Source organism: Solea solea, chromosome 2 (assembly GCF_958295425.1).
Source record: "Solea solea chromosome 2, fSolSol10.1, whole genome shotgun sequence".
NCBI classification, from domain to species: domain Eukaryota; kingdom Metazoa; phylum Chordata; class Actinopteri; order Pleuronectiformes; family Soleidae; genus Solea; species Solea solea.
The window spans coordinates 28,608,889-28,625,563 of NC_081135.1; the positions used below are offsets into that span (position 1 = coordinate 28,608,889).

Below are 16,675 nucleotides of genomic sequence, written 5' to 3' on the forward strand. Positions count from 1 at the left end.
CGTCTCCCCTTTTCACATCTCCCTCTATCTCTCATCCTGTCCTCCTCTCCCCTCCTCTTCTTAATGGAGACAAGTTTTATGGCCAATAGTAAATGTGTCTGTGGGGTCTCTCGTTCCTCTGAGAGGGGAAATTAGTGCAGAACGAATTACACTGGTTTTGCAGCGCTGACGCTGTGCTATGGCTGACATTTGATGGTGAAATTAGCCGTGGATGCAAGTTTAATCACTCTGGAAGATTCAGTGTGTGTGTGTGTGTGTGTGCGCGCATGCGGCATGTGTGTGCACGCGGCTGTGCCTGTCCAGGATCACAGATGCCAACAGTTGCCCCTAATCTCTTGATTAGTAGGCAGACAGAAACAGTTTCCTCTCTAAACTCTGTTCCCTGCTCAGCCATCCTTACCTGAGATGTTAAAACAAGTCAGTTTGTGATACTGGGTCAGAGCTACTGCAGCAGGTTTCATTCTCAGCAGGGATTTTGCACTCGCACACACACACACACACACATGCTCACTCATCACAATCGAATGTTCATTCATAGAGGGCAGAGGAAAAGATAAGGGGAGAGTCTGTATTGCAAATGTCCTTTTAATAACAGTGCATCTCTCCAGAAATGAACTGGAGACACACTCCTCACAGAAACATACACACAACAGGCGAACGCACAAAAGTGAGTTCCCAGGCGATTCTTCACAGCGGCCATACATACCCCCAGACAAAAGGCTCCGCCATGCAGAAGAATAAACTGGGACAACCGGGGGGGGGGGGGGGGGGGACCCTCATCACAACCCAGGACAGAGGCCTCTTCACGCGCCAGGCAGAGGGATGCCGACGACCTCTAGCATGCTAAGGACCAACTAGGGAAATTAGGCAACTAGAACTAGCAAAGTCACTCAATCACACTCAGAGTTTTGATAGTTGAGGAAATAAAAAAAAAAGAGGTAAATATCTTTGTGACCTGTCACTCACGGACCTGCCTATACCAGTTCATTATGATAATGATGATAATGGGAAGTGTTTTCTTACTGTAGTGACAATGTCTTTGCAACGCAGCCTCCAAGATTTGTCGGGGAGTCATGCACGTTCATGTGTTTGTGGGGCAGAGCTTCAATGAGAGTGCAGATAGGGGGTGTGGGTGTGGGGGATGTGTCGTTCCAGACTCATAAGTACAGCTTTAAAAATTGAGAAATAAAAATATAATTTGCCACAAGTCGCCCGGTCTACCCTCTGTAAATCCTCATAGAGCTTATTGAAGTCTTCATTCTGGTCGTTCACTCCTGTCTGCCCACAATCTAACACATGTGTGGAGTTATTCGAGTCCCTCGGTAATATACCTTAATATGCCTAATCACTTAATTCTGTGGAATATGCGGGTGCTATCGTTTTTTTCCGCGTTTGTTAAAATAACAGTCTCACACAAAAGTGCGCCTCAAATCCAGAAAACGATTTCAAGTTTCCGGCAGACGGTTGTTTTAACGCAGGACTGAGTGACTGTACGTTCAATAAATACGACTCGGCGACTGGAGTCATCAGTCGATGCCACCTTACAAGGAAACATGCCTGGAGCGCGTGTCATTAATTCAGTATCAAGTGGCGGCTGACAAACCTGTGGTGTGATGATAAATGAAAACTAATATCCGCTTATGTGAAGTCAAAATATACAAACACAGCACTGACGGACAGAAATAAACCGTTATGGTTAGTAATACGTTTTTAACAACGCAATGATTTATGTTAAATGAGGGGATCCTTAAGACACCAAAATAGTGTTAAAATACTAGTATTTTTGGATAATTAAATTAATGTTTGCACTGTTGTATTTAATACATCTCTTTAGTTTTTATTCATTTTTTATTGTTTACTCTTGATTTGTCCACATCCGTGTCATGGAGCGCTTTAAAAGGGAGGGAAAGAAGAAGGGAAACACACCATGGAACCAAAGGCCCAAGTGTCTTTGCATTCCTGCCGTGCACTTCCTGTGTATCTTATAAATGTGAATGACTGCTGATGCTCTGGGGGATTTTCCTCACTCCGTTTCCCAGTGGAAGAGAGGTGTTTCATTTTGGAAATCCCAGGCCAGCTGTGTGATCTTCCCGTCCTCTTAAACCCAGCAAATGAGTGCTGCACAGCTCATGAGACGTTGTCAAATACACTTTGCTTATTGTTTTTGCATGTTTTTATCACCTTAATCTGCAGGGAGAGACGGAGAGAGAGCGCGCTTCAAATCCACTTTAATTTGTGTCTGTTTATTTAGTCTCAGATGCTCAGGAATGCTGAGTGAAACACCGCGTTTATGAGACTTGTGCTGGATATCTCCCGGGTTTTGGGACCGGTTCGCGTCTCAGACTGTGTGTGTGCGCGTGTATTAAACAAGCTGGGATTTGCTACAGCTTTGTTTACACGAGCAAAGCAGAACACAGAACAGGAGGCCATATTAAGTGCTACCCATGTTCTAGCACACACACACACACACACACATGTTCTACAGTCATATGGCTTGTCAGGAGAGGAGAGGGTATCTGTGCCACACCTCCGTATGGTTTCCAGGGATCACATGAACGATGATGAGCCGGGGTTAGATTTATAGGCATGGCTGTCGTATCTTTTCCCTCCTCACTAATGTGACAGTCTAAAATGCTTTTTTGTGCACCATAAAACCGATCCACGCCATTAGCGGACGTTTCTCTTGGATTCTGGCTGTGCACGTGTGCATGTCTGTGAGTGTTTATGCCGCTGCCTTCACCAATGAGTGCCTGTTAATAACTGGCTCTATAAACCGAGGATTTCACCCGACCTGGACGCGGTTCAGCCTTGGATGGTTTTTATGAGCTTGGCTACGTTGCAAGAGGTGTAGCTCATTTTTTTTTTGGGGGGGGGGGGGGGGTCGTTGAAGTCGTCTCTGGTAGCAGGTTGTCATAAGATTTAAGCTCACACTTGTCCTGTTTCTCTCCTCTGGCAGTGTGTTTCGTAGCACCGAGCCTCGCGTTAATACGACACCTCAGACAAATGGACTATGAAGACACATGAAGAAACATGTCGTGTTTTTGTTTTTTTTCTTATTTTTTTTTCAAGCAATCATTTAACCCCCATTTTATCTTGGATTTCCAATAAACACGTCTCTCTTCTCGTCATATTTAACCTGGTAACTGTGGGGGCAACATGAAATATGTTGCTACAAAACGTAATTAAACTGAAAATTCCAACAACGTGACCTGAGTGGATCCACTTATTTTTCCAACTGTAAAAATGTCACTCCACACAGGCAAAATTGAGGACTGTTTTCTCCCTTTGGTTGTCTGCGTTGACCTGCTGCCCTCTCTCATCTTTCCTTCACCACTTCTCTTCTCTTCACATCTGGAATCAATGTGCCAAATGTAGACCTGGTGTGTAAATCCTCCTGTTGCTCTATCAGTGGAGATCAGTAGGAGAGAAGTCATAAAATATAAAAAGCATAACTCCTCAGGCTGGAAGCAAACTGCCAGACTGTCTGAGATATGTGTGTGTGTGTGTGTGTGTGGTGGGGGCTCAGTGGGATATTCATTCATTGTTCCAGCCTAGAAAACTAAATTGCAGCATTTCTTCTTTATCATTTGACGTTGTTCTTCTTGTATTACAGGACGAGCAGGAGACCAGCTACACCATCCTGCGCGCGCGCGGCTGTAACGTGACCCTGAGCGGCCTGAAGCCGAACACGGCTTACCTGCTGCAGATCCGAGCGCGCACGGCTGCCGGATATGGAGCCAGCAGCCCCAGCTTCCAGTTCGAGACCAGCCCTGACTGTAAATTCAGCCGAGAGTGGACACTCACACACACTTTTGCATAAAATAGGGTTGCGCTGTTGCCAATATTGGCGTTTAATATAAAATAAAATAAAAGAATTTGTAATGTTATACACTGTCAGGGGATCAGCGAGGAGTTATTTTGCCCAGTGGTCCTTTTAAGTATTATTGAAGAGTTTGAATTGTAGAGTAAAAGCCCAGCTTCTTTTTATATAATGAGGGATCAGTTTTCTATACAGCTGGCCAGATTTAGATCGCCGAGCATTTACACGGCACAAAATATCAATCAAACTTTGTGCAGAAAAAGGTTCATTCTACTCTACTATGGAGTGCATTTCATTGTATTTACGTACTTTCTCTCTCCTTGTCTTTTTCAGCCGCCTTTTCGATCTCGAGCGAGAACAGCCAGGTGGTTCTGATTGCCATTTCCTCCGCCGTGGCCATCATCCTGCTCACTGTGCTGCTCTATGTCCTGGTCGGCAGGTCTGTTCATGACACACACGTCATTATGTTTGACCAATTGTGTCATTTGTACCTGTTCCTCCTATAGTTTCTGTTAAAAAATAATAAATAAAAAAATGAGGTGGGTATTTAGGTGCGCGGGTGTATTTATAGGGAGTGGGTGTGTGTGTGTGTGTGTGTGGAGTTGGCAGTCAGTACTGTTCAGAGAGAGTATAAATCCATGGCTCATTATAGGACTTACTGATCCTCTCTTGGCTTATAAGAGCTGGGATTACACACACACACACACACACACACAGAATTCTTGCGAGCCTTCAGGCTGGGCTACATCTTATTGGGAGATGTGGCACTATTTCTGACCTCTCTCTGTTTGGATTGGCAGGTTTTGTTGCCGCAGCAAATCCAAACATCCCGATGAGAAAAGACTGCACTTTGGCAACGGCCACTGTAAGTATTAGACTCCGCTTTCCCCAGGCCTGGTTTGATGTATCTGCGTTCTCTGCGTTTTGCTATTCACCGAGTAAAGGAGTAATTGCAGTTATATTTCAGGGCGTGTGATATTTTAACCCGTGGGGGAATCTTTTTTTTTCGCAGTATTTTGCGATCCACCAAAGCAGCAGTGGTGGTTGTTTAAGAACTAATATTTCCCATCATAAAGCAGTTTTCCCCCTTCACTTCGGATCACTCGGTCATATGAGAAGACAGCAATCCAAGCGAGACGATATTAAGACGGTGGTTTCTCGGCCCATTTGTAAAGCAATCCTGAAGGCTTCATTTGGAGAGGCAACAAGTTCAGACTGTTCTCGGTGCCAGCTGCAACAAGTGCAGCAAATTAAGCTTTAAACAATCCATAATTACAGGGATTACTCCAGAGAATAGTCATTTTAACTTGTACATTTTTCAGCAGCGACGAAAAGGCTTCACTTAAATGATGTAAAAGGTAAAATATGAATAGAATCCATGTTTAAAAAAGAGCCGGGGTAACAACTCATCGTCTGATGTGGGCCAGCGGAGCAGGGCGGCGGGGTTTAAAACCTGTCAATGACTTTAAATCAGCTTCGCTTCTGCTTGGCGTGTTCTGCTTAATTTACAAGTGATATGTTATTTATTAGAAATCCCCCTCCCGTTGACCTTCACCTTGTCATTAGCTCGGCAGCTCCCCCAGAGACTGAATAACATTTTGCCCTCTCCTTCATGAATAGTTTGGATGGGTCATAAGCAGGGCATACAGAACCCACAGGGAATAATAAAACACCAATTTATCTCTCCCTATTTTCAAGTATGTCTTTAAAACACACACACATTAGTAGCCTGTACTGACGCTTTTAATCCTCAGATTGTCCCTTTTTCGTCATTCTGGTGAATGAATCAGCAAAATCTTAATTCTATATCCAAGTGCATTAATTAATATTCTATTCTACAAGCCAGTCAAAGCTAGTGTAAGTCTTTAGCAGTGTGAATATGTTGTCGTACCATGTGACTTTGTATCACTAATCCGTTGAGTTTAACGACGTGTGTGCATCTGGCCTTGATTTTTCCAAACTGAAAATGTGCGTAAACACATAAAAACAGCTTTACTTGGACGCATGCCATATTGTTGAACATTAAAGCGTCTGTGTATCTAACACACAATTTTCTGTATCAGCCGCCTCCTGTCGAGAGCCCATCTTCTTTCTTCCTTAAAGGGAATTCATTTTTAAAGCTTGTGTACCGAGACACCGAAGACAACATCAAGTAGACGCTCATTAGTGATATGTTTTGTGTGTGTTCTGACTGAAGTTTGGGATATTCAGAGGACTTAAGGGTGTAAAGACATTTTTTGAATGACTTTTATGCATTTTCTGCTGTTGCAGTGAGTCTGCCGGGCATCAGGACCTACGTGGACCCTCACACGTACGAGGATCCAAGCCAGGCCGTGCATGAGTTTGCCAAAGAGTTGGACGCCTCGTGCATTGCCATAGACAAAGTTGTCGGAGCAGGTGAGAAGAAACACATGACAACGCCTACCATACTGCACGCACACTTTCCTCAGGGGTTAGGTCCCATCCTTTCCACACTGAAACGGAACGAAAGCACAAACAATCTATTTTTCTTTGCTGTTTTTGAAAAAGTTCACCCCTAAACACGGCATCGTTTCAGGAAATGAAATCCATCATCCACAGGAAACCCACCAAAATGACTGCAAATCACAGAAGCAGTGACAGTATGAACCAAAACAGGGTAAAGGAAAGGAAATAATAGAAGTAAAAATCACCAAACAACAGTATTTTAGTGGTTTTGTTGCAATATTTACTGACTTTTCAGACACCTGCCGACCTTTTTTTTCACAAAAAAACGACAAGCGACTTTCTGGCATCACCCTAACTACCTTCCGAAAAGGAAATTGTCAGTTGTGCCACACGAGTGAGCTTCGTCTACCTCTATTTGCTGTGGGCGGAGAGTCGATCTGACTGTAGACACGGAGAGGGAGAGAGAGAATCACTGTGACCACACATACAACACAGAGTGCAGCTGACCGTGTGCTTTACAATCACTACTCTGCATGGACCCTGATTGACCCAAGGAAAAATAGGTTTGGTTTGCTCCTCCCCTTATTTTACCATTCAGTTTCAGTTTTTCCTCTTCACTCCCGTGTCTGAACTCGCTGAGGACGGGACGTGTTCTATAGTGATATCCAGCACCTTTTTCGGGCTGACTTTAGTTACTTTTCCAGGAATGCAGTTGGCAAAACACTGACAGTGATGAAGTGGATAGAGACAGTGAGTGCCAGTGCACTATGACATCATTGTTTTCCCAAAGTAGTGCTGTTGTCTGCAGGAAAACATAAAGGGGGCATTTTGAGATTTTTCCACTCTGGGGCCTGCTTCTGTGTGGATGAAACGCTAATAAGATTAAAAAAAACTATACATATTCACCTACACCCATTTCTGTGTGGACAAGCCCTTATTCAAAGCAAGCAAATTGCCAAGTTGGTGGCATTTAACTTTACTTTCTCGCTTTTTTTACTCTGTAATGCTCCATTTAGATGACAAAGTTGCCCCAACTGCATAAGCACAGAGAAAACGTCAGTGCCTTAAGTATTTCTATATATCTACATTTTCCTAGCAGCTAGCTAGTTTAACTCTATGGCATTTACTGCACAGCTGGGAATGTGAAGAAAGAATTGATGTCCCGTGTAGAAATGTGTTTTACTTTACTTTCCCTTTCCTTATCTCCTTCCCTCCTTCCCTTTAGCTCTTTTTATTTGACCTAATGCTCTAATACTAAACTAAATCTAATTATTGCAACAGTAAAAACAAATATCTCCTCTCCTCTCGTTGTCAGGGAGGAGAGGAGCAGGAGTGCAGGGGTAAATGCGTTGTGATTGATGTCAAGTGCCCGACAGAATGTATAGAGAGTAAAGCGCAGAGTGCAGAACAGCAGGCCGCGGTCTCCAGAGTCCCGGCAGCTCTGCACACTTTAAAGCTGTCAGAATAACTGAGACTCGGATACCTGACTCCACGCTGGACTATGCTACACGCCGCCACGCATATACCACTGTCTCAGTACTCATCAAAGACAAACCACATTCATCACAGTCGGGCTGGGTTTGCTTTTCTTCTTTAGAGGTCAGATATGGAAAGGCGAGGAAGTATTTGTCTGTGGGAATCTTCATGATCATGATTTTCCCCTTTTTTCTTCATTATAATACTGAGTATGCGCACATGTTCAGACTGAAGAGGGGTACTTTAAGACGTCTAATGTAAACAATACATAGCTTTAGGCATATTTTAAAATACTTGTACAATGAATGCCGCAGCAGCATTTTTCATAAAATAGCCCAACATTTAAATTCTGATTTGTCCTCAATAAAGAGACAGAAGACTTTCTTTTTTTTTAAAGCTATATACAAACTCTGAACAATATGGAGTAGGATACAGCTCCCTTTTCTCTCCATCCCTGCCTCACTTCCCATCTGTCTTCATTAAACAATGTTAACAAGACTTTGATCTGCTTGCCAATCAGTGATTGTGTGTTAAAAAACAGAGCACAGGCGCCATGCTTTTTACATGGGTGAGCCTCAAACATCAAAGTGGGATTGTACGCAGCTCTGTTCAGAACAGGAAAGCAGCGAGTGGCCCTAATCAAGCGTCATTAGAACCTGGATCTTCTTTCTTGGAGTGACCGCATAAAAAAAAAAAAAAAAAGGTGTGTTGGCCTGGCTCATGTGTCCACTGCTGACGGCCAGAAGAACGGAGCAGAGCAGGGCAGGAAAGGACAGGCTGTAATTATTCTGGCTAAGTTCTTCCAGACCCCCATTCCTTCCAGTCCAAGACTTGATCCATGCGCTCTGATCCAAAGCTGCTATGGGAAAGGACTGTACAGGATGTGCAGATGTCTTACCACTGACATCACCACGCATGAGCACACTCAATATGCATTTACACAATGGAGAAACACACACAAATGCATGGGCAAATGATACACACTCCGCTCGTCCTCTGCAGTCTTGCCAAATCCCTGTCACCAGCTGTAACATGGCTGGCTGCCTTTGAAGTGGCCAGCCTGCCGACAAAGCTTACCTTGTGAACACACACACACACACACACAAGTGGGAGCTGAAATAAACACACACACACACACACACACACACACGCTGGCAATGAATACTAATTGATCTCTCCCGGAGTGGATGTTAAGTCGCACGGTGTTTTGGTTTGAAATAAACAGAAAGTTGAAAGGTCACCGCGCTGTCTGTTCAGTTTGGAGTTGTTTTAAAACATCGGGACATTATTTGGACTGTACGGTACGATTTGATTGATAGTTACATGTGATTTCATGCTACACTAAGTGGTTTTAGCACAAAATTTTCCAATTATTCTTTCCCAAACCAGTTCTTTTTTTCCTTTTTGCGTTTGTCCTCATTTCCTACATCTCGACAATGCTGGAGACTAACACAACCCATACTCCAGTGAAAAGAATAAGACCCAGTTTAAAGTATTTGCAAATGTAACAAGTGACTTTTTATTTCTGTTAACCCATACATTAATAATTAAAAAGGGAAGAAGATTTTTTTTTCCTTAATAAAATATGAATATTCAGTTGAATTTTTCACATCAACTGTCCCTCAGGCGTATACATATACACATAGATGAACATTTGGACCATTTTGTACAGTTGTATTGTGTCGCTCCAGTTTGTCATTAGTCAGAAAGATGGAATCTAGATTTGTATACATTCAAAAAATGGATTACCTGTGTTTTCTGCCTAGGTGAGTTTGGTGAGGTGTGCAGTGGCCGCCTGAAGCTGCCCAATAAGAAGGAGATCTGTGTCGCCATCAAGACGCTTAAAGGAGGATACACTGACAAGCAGAGGCGGGACTTCCTGGCAGAGGCATCCATCATGGGACAGTTTGACCACCCCAACATCATCAGGCTGGAGGGGGTGGTGACACGCAGTAAGTGCAATTTGTGAAGTGATTATGGGGGCGGGACTAGATAAGCTTTGGCTTCTCCCGCTTTCCCTTTCAGTTATGTGTATTGTGTGAACTATACTACGATGATGTGTGATGAGTGATCTAACTGACATGACCGAAATAAACATATAAATAAATAAATAAATAAATAAAAGATCTGTAATCGGTTATTCAGTCTCACAAGAATCACCATGGATGCTGGGATAATTTAATTAAGGGCGTCAAATATTTGGGACATTTGTCAAAAATGATCACAAATTATGTCCGAATAGAATAGAATAGAACTGAATAGAATAGAACTGAATTGAAGACGGGCCATGATTTGTATTCACATTCCATCACAGATCTAACACCTGCAGAGACTTTTTACCGATTCCGGATTTACAATTGTCTTTGACAAATGGCTGCAAAGTGGCTGACAGTTCTGTGAAAGAGCACAGGAGTTTTATTGAGTCGCCGCGGTGTAAATCTCTGCAGATCAATGTGCTTTGATCAAAGCCTGTGTCCAAAGCGGGCATAAATCCATAAATCCATATCTCTGAGTCGCTCCCTTCTGGGCCTCTTTATAAGACTATCATTAGCACACAGAAAGCCTCTTTAAAAAGGAATGACTGCAGAAAAAAGGAAATAATGAGTGTGAACTTTGTCGCTGAGAAACGGGCCTGGCCTCCATCTCTCCCTGCGGCACCGGGCTTATTAAGTAGCTCTGCCATGTTATTCTAAAGAGTCGAATGAAATACCTGAAGAACTCCCCCTCACTTTATGCCCTTGATTTTTTGGTTTCTCTTATTCTGTCTCTTTTTCTTTTTTTATGTCCATTTCTCCCGTGTAATTTTTAGAAACCTAATTGCGTCCTGACTCTTAAATTTTCTATGCATCCATTGGAATCAAAAGCAGTATTGCCAACATCAGATTTCAAAGTGTGCAGTGGAAATGGCCACAGATTGATATTCCAACCGTATTGGTTTGATGAATGAAGCCTTTATGTCTAAAAAACACTTTAGTCAGTGGGTCCAAAAAAGTTTCATCAAAGATTCATCATTTTAATTCAACAAAAATGCACAATATGTGATCGTTTCGAGGTGTAATAGAAAGTTAAGCACATGCACCTTCACTTAAGAAATGCATCTTTTGTCATGAGCAGAACAACTGTAAACGTGAATCAACTAAAACCTATTTAGGAAGTACATGTACAGTAAAGTCTAAGCAAAGAGAGCACATTCACACACATGACTTAGAGCCTCGTCGTTAGTCGTCACTGAGAGTGAAAGAGTCGTGTGTGTGCTTGTAATCCGTCAACCTCAGGACGGCTCGTCTAACACGTCTTACACCACTCTTCCAGTCCACTGAGAAACACTGCAATAACACAGGGCTTTTGGATCATTTGCTGCCTTTAAACTAACAGCGGAAGTTCAATATTCACTACTCTGTATATACACACACACACACACACACAGACATATCAGGGTAGGGTGATTTATTAAGCTGCTCCCGTTAATTCTTAATAATCCTCAGACTTTCACACCCCATTTACCTTGCTGCTGGTTTTTGGCTGCACATTTATAGATACACACACACACACACACACACTTGTGCACACTTGTGTTTACAGAACAAAAGGGGCTTGGGGGCCTTTATCATTGTTGCCAGTGTAGGGAAGAGTAGAAAGTCGGAATGGTAAAAGGAGATAGAAAACAGATTGGAGGGCAGATTGTACGCATGTTCCCATTTTTCATATGCAGACATGTTTGTTTAATGATGATCAAAACATGTAAGTCATATAGGGATGCATTAACGGCATATCCATCCATCTGTGTATACCTATTACGCTTTGACAGTCTCACAGGGATACTGCGATACAGTATATTCATTTATATATATATATATATATATATATATATATATATATATATATATATATATATATATATATATATTATGATTTCATTTAAGATACTGAATCCGTTAACTTTCATCATATGTTCGATGTTTTCCGGTAAGACTACAATAGATCTGTTTAGTTTCACAAAGGAGTCCATCGTGCTCTCCACTTATACCAGATGTGGTGGAGGTCACAATAGATGCAAGAAGAGCGAGTTGTAAAAGGTAGGGAGGGAAGAAAAGGACGATAAAGAAAAGGAAGGAGGGCACATTAATCGGAATAAAACGCAGAGTGAAGCGGCGGGAACAGAGTCGCCTGGCACACGGAGCAGTTCAGACATCGATGCTGTGCATTTAACAACGGTCGATGGTTGTTTTTCTTTTCTTTTATTCCTCAGTAATAAACCCTTAAGTCAGCTGTAGTCTGATCAGGTGCAGATGATAGTGGGCAGAAGGGGATTTACAGCCAGGTCTTCCACGGGAATAAAGATGTCACACGTGGACAGCTGACCTGCTGTAGCCTTAAAACCTGACTGAGATCGTTTCATTGGGCTCACTCAGAGAGAGAGATAAAGAATAGACAACAAGCAAGAGATCAAGTTCAACCTACCTACATGTACAGTGTTGTGTGTCTGCCTTATATCAAGGTTCAGCTCTCCTTGTTCACCCAGCCCCCCCCCCCCCCTTTGTCTTTGCTTGCTTCAAAGAATAAATCTGAGGTTTTCTGCTGGACAGAAAACAGTCACTGCCCCGATTGTGTGAGCAATACAGATGATGCAGCGTCCTCTTTTCTGTTACAGGTAAACCGGTGATGATTGTCACGGAATACATGGAGAACGGATCCCTGGACAGCTTCTTAAGAGTATGTAACACACAAACACACACACTTTACGATATAAGTGCACAACAAAGTAAATCCTCACTCATATGCACATCTGTCTTCACATAGGCCTGGATGCAGTGTGTTGAACTCATTAGAATACAAAGAAATGAGCTCTTAAGTGTATATGTTGTCTTCTATTTTCATAATGTCCTTTAATGAAAAGGTCATTTTGCTTTTTTTTTGCCAATTTCAAACAGCTAAAACTTTCCCCGCTTCCTTTTACTGTGACATTTATGCGAGGTTGTTTGATTCCGACTGCTGTCTGCTGTACTCTCCATTTAGGGGCTAATCACATGCTAAAGTTTTACGATGTGAATTCCCACTCGTCTCCCAGATGGGGATGAAGTTTTGCTTCTTGCCTTGCCTCTGTGTCTTAAACAGGAATAGACGCGCGTCACTGAAACGAACCAAAGGACATCGGCCAAGCCACAACACTGCCATGAAATCACATGTTACCTGTTTCAGCTCCTTTTCCACATGTGTCTGCACAGCATCCACACACACACACACACACACACACACAGAAGTAGCCATTGCTTCCTGACCTGCTGTTTTTCACTGAAAATGTGTCATGTGTGCAAACACGCTCGCACAGACTCAAAGCATATGACTGCAGCTTGTGTCCGTGAGAGCTTTGTGGTGACTAAGCCAGGTGGTCCGGCTACTAATTGCTCGAGACGATATGGAAGGTGAGGTCGTCCTGGCTCGTTTTCAAAGGAAAACAAACTCATCTTACAAGCGTATCACGAACGACGTCGCATGTGAAGAGCGGGGGGAAAAACTGCGCCCGTGCTCACATGCTAAACCAAACACGGAGTGAAAACGACCGTACTTATATCGCAACGAGTATTTTATCCGCCTTTGCTGTCGGCTATCACCTTGTCTCTGTTTATATTTCTTCCCCACATTGACATCTGTGCAGTGGACCACAGAACATAGTTATACTTACATACAACACATGTAAGCTGAAATAGAGATATATACATTTGTATAGTTGCTTTAAACACAGCATCCCAATTCCACACATGAGTGAATAGTAATGTGAATATGCTGCATTGTTATCAAGTAATCAGAAAGGTCAAACTGTTTTATACGACAAACAGTAAAACGGCTACAATCAGCAATTATTTTCCACCTTTAATCATCGATCTCTCTCTCACTCTCTCTCTCTGTCTCTCTTGCTTTGTAGAGACATGATGCCCAGTTTACAGGAATCCAGTTGGTCGGGATGCTGCGTGGCATCGCCTCGGGTATGAAGTATCTCTCTGACATGGGATACGTTCACCGGGACCTGGCGGCTCGAAACATCCTGGTCAACAGCAACCTGGTGTGTAAAGTATCAGACTTCGGCTTGTCCCGGGTGCTGGAGGACGACGCGGAGGCTGCTTACACGACCAGGGTGAGCTGAGAAGTATAAACACAAACAAAAGGAAATAAGTGTCAGCATTATTGTATTTCTTCACAAATGCATCGTTTTATATACAATCTCCTGCCCTGCACACACACACACACACACACACACACTACATCCCTCTGCCATGGGAAGAGAGAGGAACACAGAGGCAAAAAGTTGTGTGATAAGACCAACACAAATCCATAAAAGCCCCCAAATCTCCAGGTCACTGCACAGAAATGACAGCATACAACAGCTGGGGGACTGTGTGTGCAATGATGGAATGCAGAACATTGATAGGACGTTTTGTATGTCCCTCAACTTCCCCCTGTCAGTGCTTTGTAGAATTTGTCGATGCTACAGATGCAGGTTATCGAAAGCCTCCCTAAAAGAACTGAAGTAAAATACTTTCACGCTGTCCAAATGAATGGAAGTCCGTGCATGTCCTTAAAAGGATAGCTGTGCAAACCTGTGTGTGTGTGTGTGTGTCCGTCCTTCACACACCATCATGGGACCCTGTGGTGTGGTAGATCATGCGTGCATCCCTGTGAAACACTGTATAATTAGCTGGCACAGTATTGCTTGTAAAATAAACAGTCAGCGTACCATGTGCCTTTCTCCCAGAAACACACAATCTGAAATAAAGAGGCAGAATAATAAACTCCACTGGCATTTGACAGTAACTGACAATGTGCCACGCACGCACACACGCACGCATGTAACAAGTACGGTGCATTTTTTTGTTTGTGCATCTCGCACTTTAGCCCCTTTGTGCCGCAGATGGTGACCGCGAGGACAGTGTGTCCGTCTGCACTTTGTATTATGTTTTCTTTCTGGAACAATCCTGTGTGATTGTGTGTTTATATGTGTCATAGATTCCTAATTTCCTTTGGGGTCACGCAAGTCTGCGTGTCTGTGTGTGAGAAAGAGACCAGGCTGGAGCCCAGCGACTTCGCCAATGACTCTGTTAGCTTTGGCTGCCGCTGGCCTTCTTTCCCCAGCTCGGTTTTCCCTTCACTTGTCCTGGTTCTCTGCGCAGACGACAAACGCAATAGACAACACACGCCACTGATGCAGTTTGATGAATGAGCTTTTCCACAGCTGATGTTGACGTTCTCAGAGTTGATATTGACACATTTTGATTCAAACTGAGCATTGATCAATATTTTTACCACTCTAAAGCTCAACTGTTTTCACATCCCGGATTTTAAGAAAAGAAAACCTTATATTTCTGTTGGAATGTTTATACTTGTCAGTGTGCGAAAGAGAATCAATCAATGGGACACTCAACTTTTCCACTGCAAGTCAGTTCCACGAGGCTCAGCAGCTCCTGTGGGCAACATGAAGCAAGTTTCACCGCGCGCCGTCCACGCCGCACAGTGAATAATAGCGATACTATTTCAGATAAGTGTTACAGTTGTGGGACTGAGGTTGACATCACCATCACGCAGTCCAAACCACAGAGCCCATGTGGGTTAACAGATGTAGGCCTTTTACATGCGACATACACATGAGCCTTTATTGTATATTTTATTTCACTAGAATACAACTAGGGGCCACGCCGTCTAAAGTTGCAGTAATTTGTAATATTTAAAATCCTCACATTTACACCACATCTCCCACATTGTTGTCTGTTTGATACAGTGCGCTCTGATATCTGAATATAAAAGACCTCAGACCATATTTGGATTTATTCAGTGGCAGATTGACAGACTCTTTCATTGTGTTCTCTCTCTCTTCTCTCGTAGGGAGGTAAGATCCCCATTCGGTGGACGGCACCAGAGGCCATTGCCTACAGGAAGTTTACATCAGCCAGTGATGCTTGGAGCTACGGCATTGTGCTCTGGGAGGTGATGTCATATGGGGAGCGGCCATACTGGGAGATGTCCAATCAGGATGTAAGTACTGCCAAGTTACCCAGTTCCTTAAGCAGGAATGTCTGTGTGGTGCACCTTCCCAGTGTTGCCAACTTGGCACATTTGACAAGTTTCGTTCGAGTGTGCAAAGGCAGCGGCAACTCTCACTGCCTCACATTTGATGTTTATTTAATGCTCGGAGTGGTGTGAAGAGACGGAGAGGCTAATCAGAGGTAGACATGACAAGGCGGCACTCGGAAAGTCCGCGAACAATAAAGGAACTCATTGATTTAGAGGACGTTCAAATATTTAGAACTAGTTTCTTCTAGCATCTTCCATCCTCTACCGCTTTATCCTCTACATGACGGTTGTGAGGGGCGCTGGTGCCAATCCCCGCTGACACAGGGCAAGAGGCGGGGTACATCTTGTACAGGTCATCAGTCCATCTCAGGGCCACATCCACTCTCATACTCACAGTTAATTTAGAGTGTCCAATTTCCCCAAATCTGCATGTTTTTGGACTGTGGGAGGAAACTGGAGAACCCCGAGAAAAAACCCACACACACACGGAACAGAAAGGCCTGTGTTCAACTTTTTTTAGCATATAAAAATTCCTATTTATGAAAGCATTGTTGCAGTATTCTGAGGACACACACTTTTGACTGTATCTCATAATGTCACTTTTCCTATCTTTGCTTTTCCCTTCATACGAAAAGGTAATAAAAGCTGTAGACGAGGGCTACCGTCTCCCCCCGCCCATGGACTGTCCAGCAACCCTCTATCAGCTGATGTTGGACTGCTGGCAGAAGGAGAGGAATAACCGGCCCAAGTTTGAACAGATAGTCAGCATCCTGGATAAACTCATACGCAACCCCGGTAGCCTCAAAATCACAGCCAACACTACATCCAGGTAAGTGCACTGGACCACAATTACATTTTTAGTGGATAGGGCTAATAGAAAAAGGATAT

The 16,675-nt window shown here is 43.3% G+C and overlaps 1 protein-coding gene across 3 annotated transcripts in view; it reads left to right on the forward strand.

The window, feature by feature from the left end:
- epha3 (eph receptor A3) overlaps nt 1-16,675 on the forward strand; it is an 81,948-nt gene that overhangs the window by 53,110 nt on the left and 12,163 nt on the right. For all 3 annotated transcript variants that reach the window (XM_058615157.1, XM_058615166.1, XM_058615147.1), the window contains exons 7-15: nt 3,614-3,776; nt 4,154-4,259; nt 4,621-4,685; nt 6,092-6,217; nt 9,490-9,675; nt 12,375-12,436; nt 13,647-13,856; nt 15,599-15,748; nt 16,423-16,616. In XM_058615157.1, coding sequence (XP_058471140.1) covers nt 3,614-3,776; nt 4,154-4,259; nt 4,621-4,685; nt 6,092-6,217; nt 9,490-9,675; nt 12,375-12,436; nt 13,647-13,856; nt 15,599-15,748; nt 16,423-16,616 — 1,262 coding nt within the window. The remainder of the gene's footprint in view (nt 1-3,613; nt 3,777-4,153; nt 4,260-4,620; nt 4,686-6,091; nt 6,218-9,489; nt 9,676-12,374; nt 12,437-13,646; nt 13,857-15,598; nt 15,749-16,422; nt 16,617-16,675) is intronic.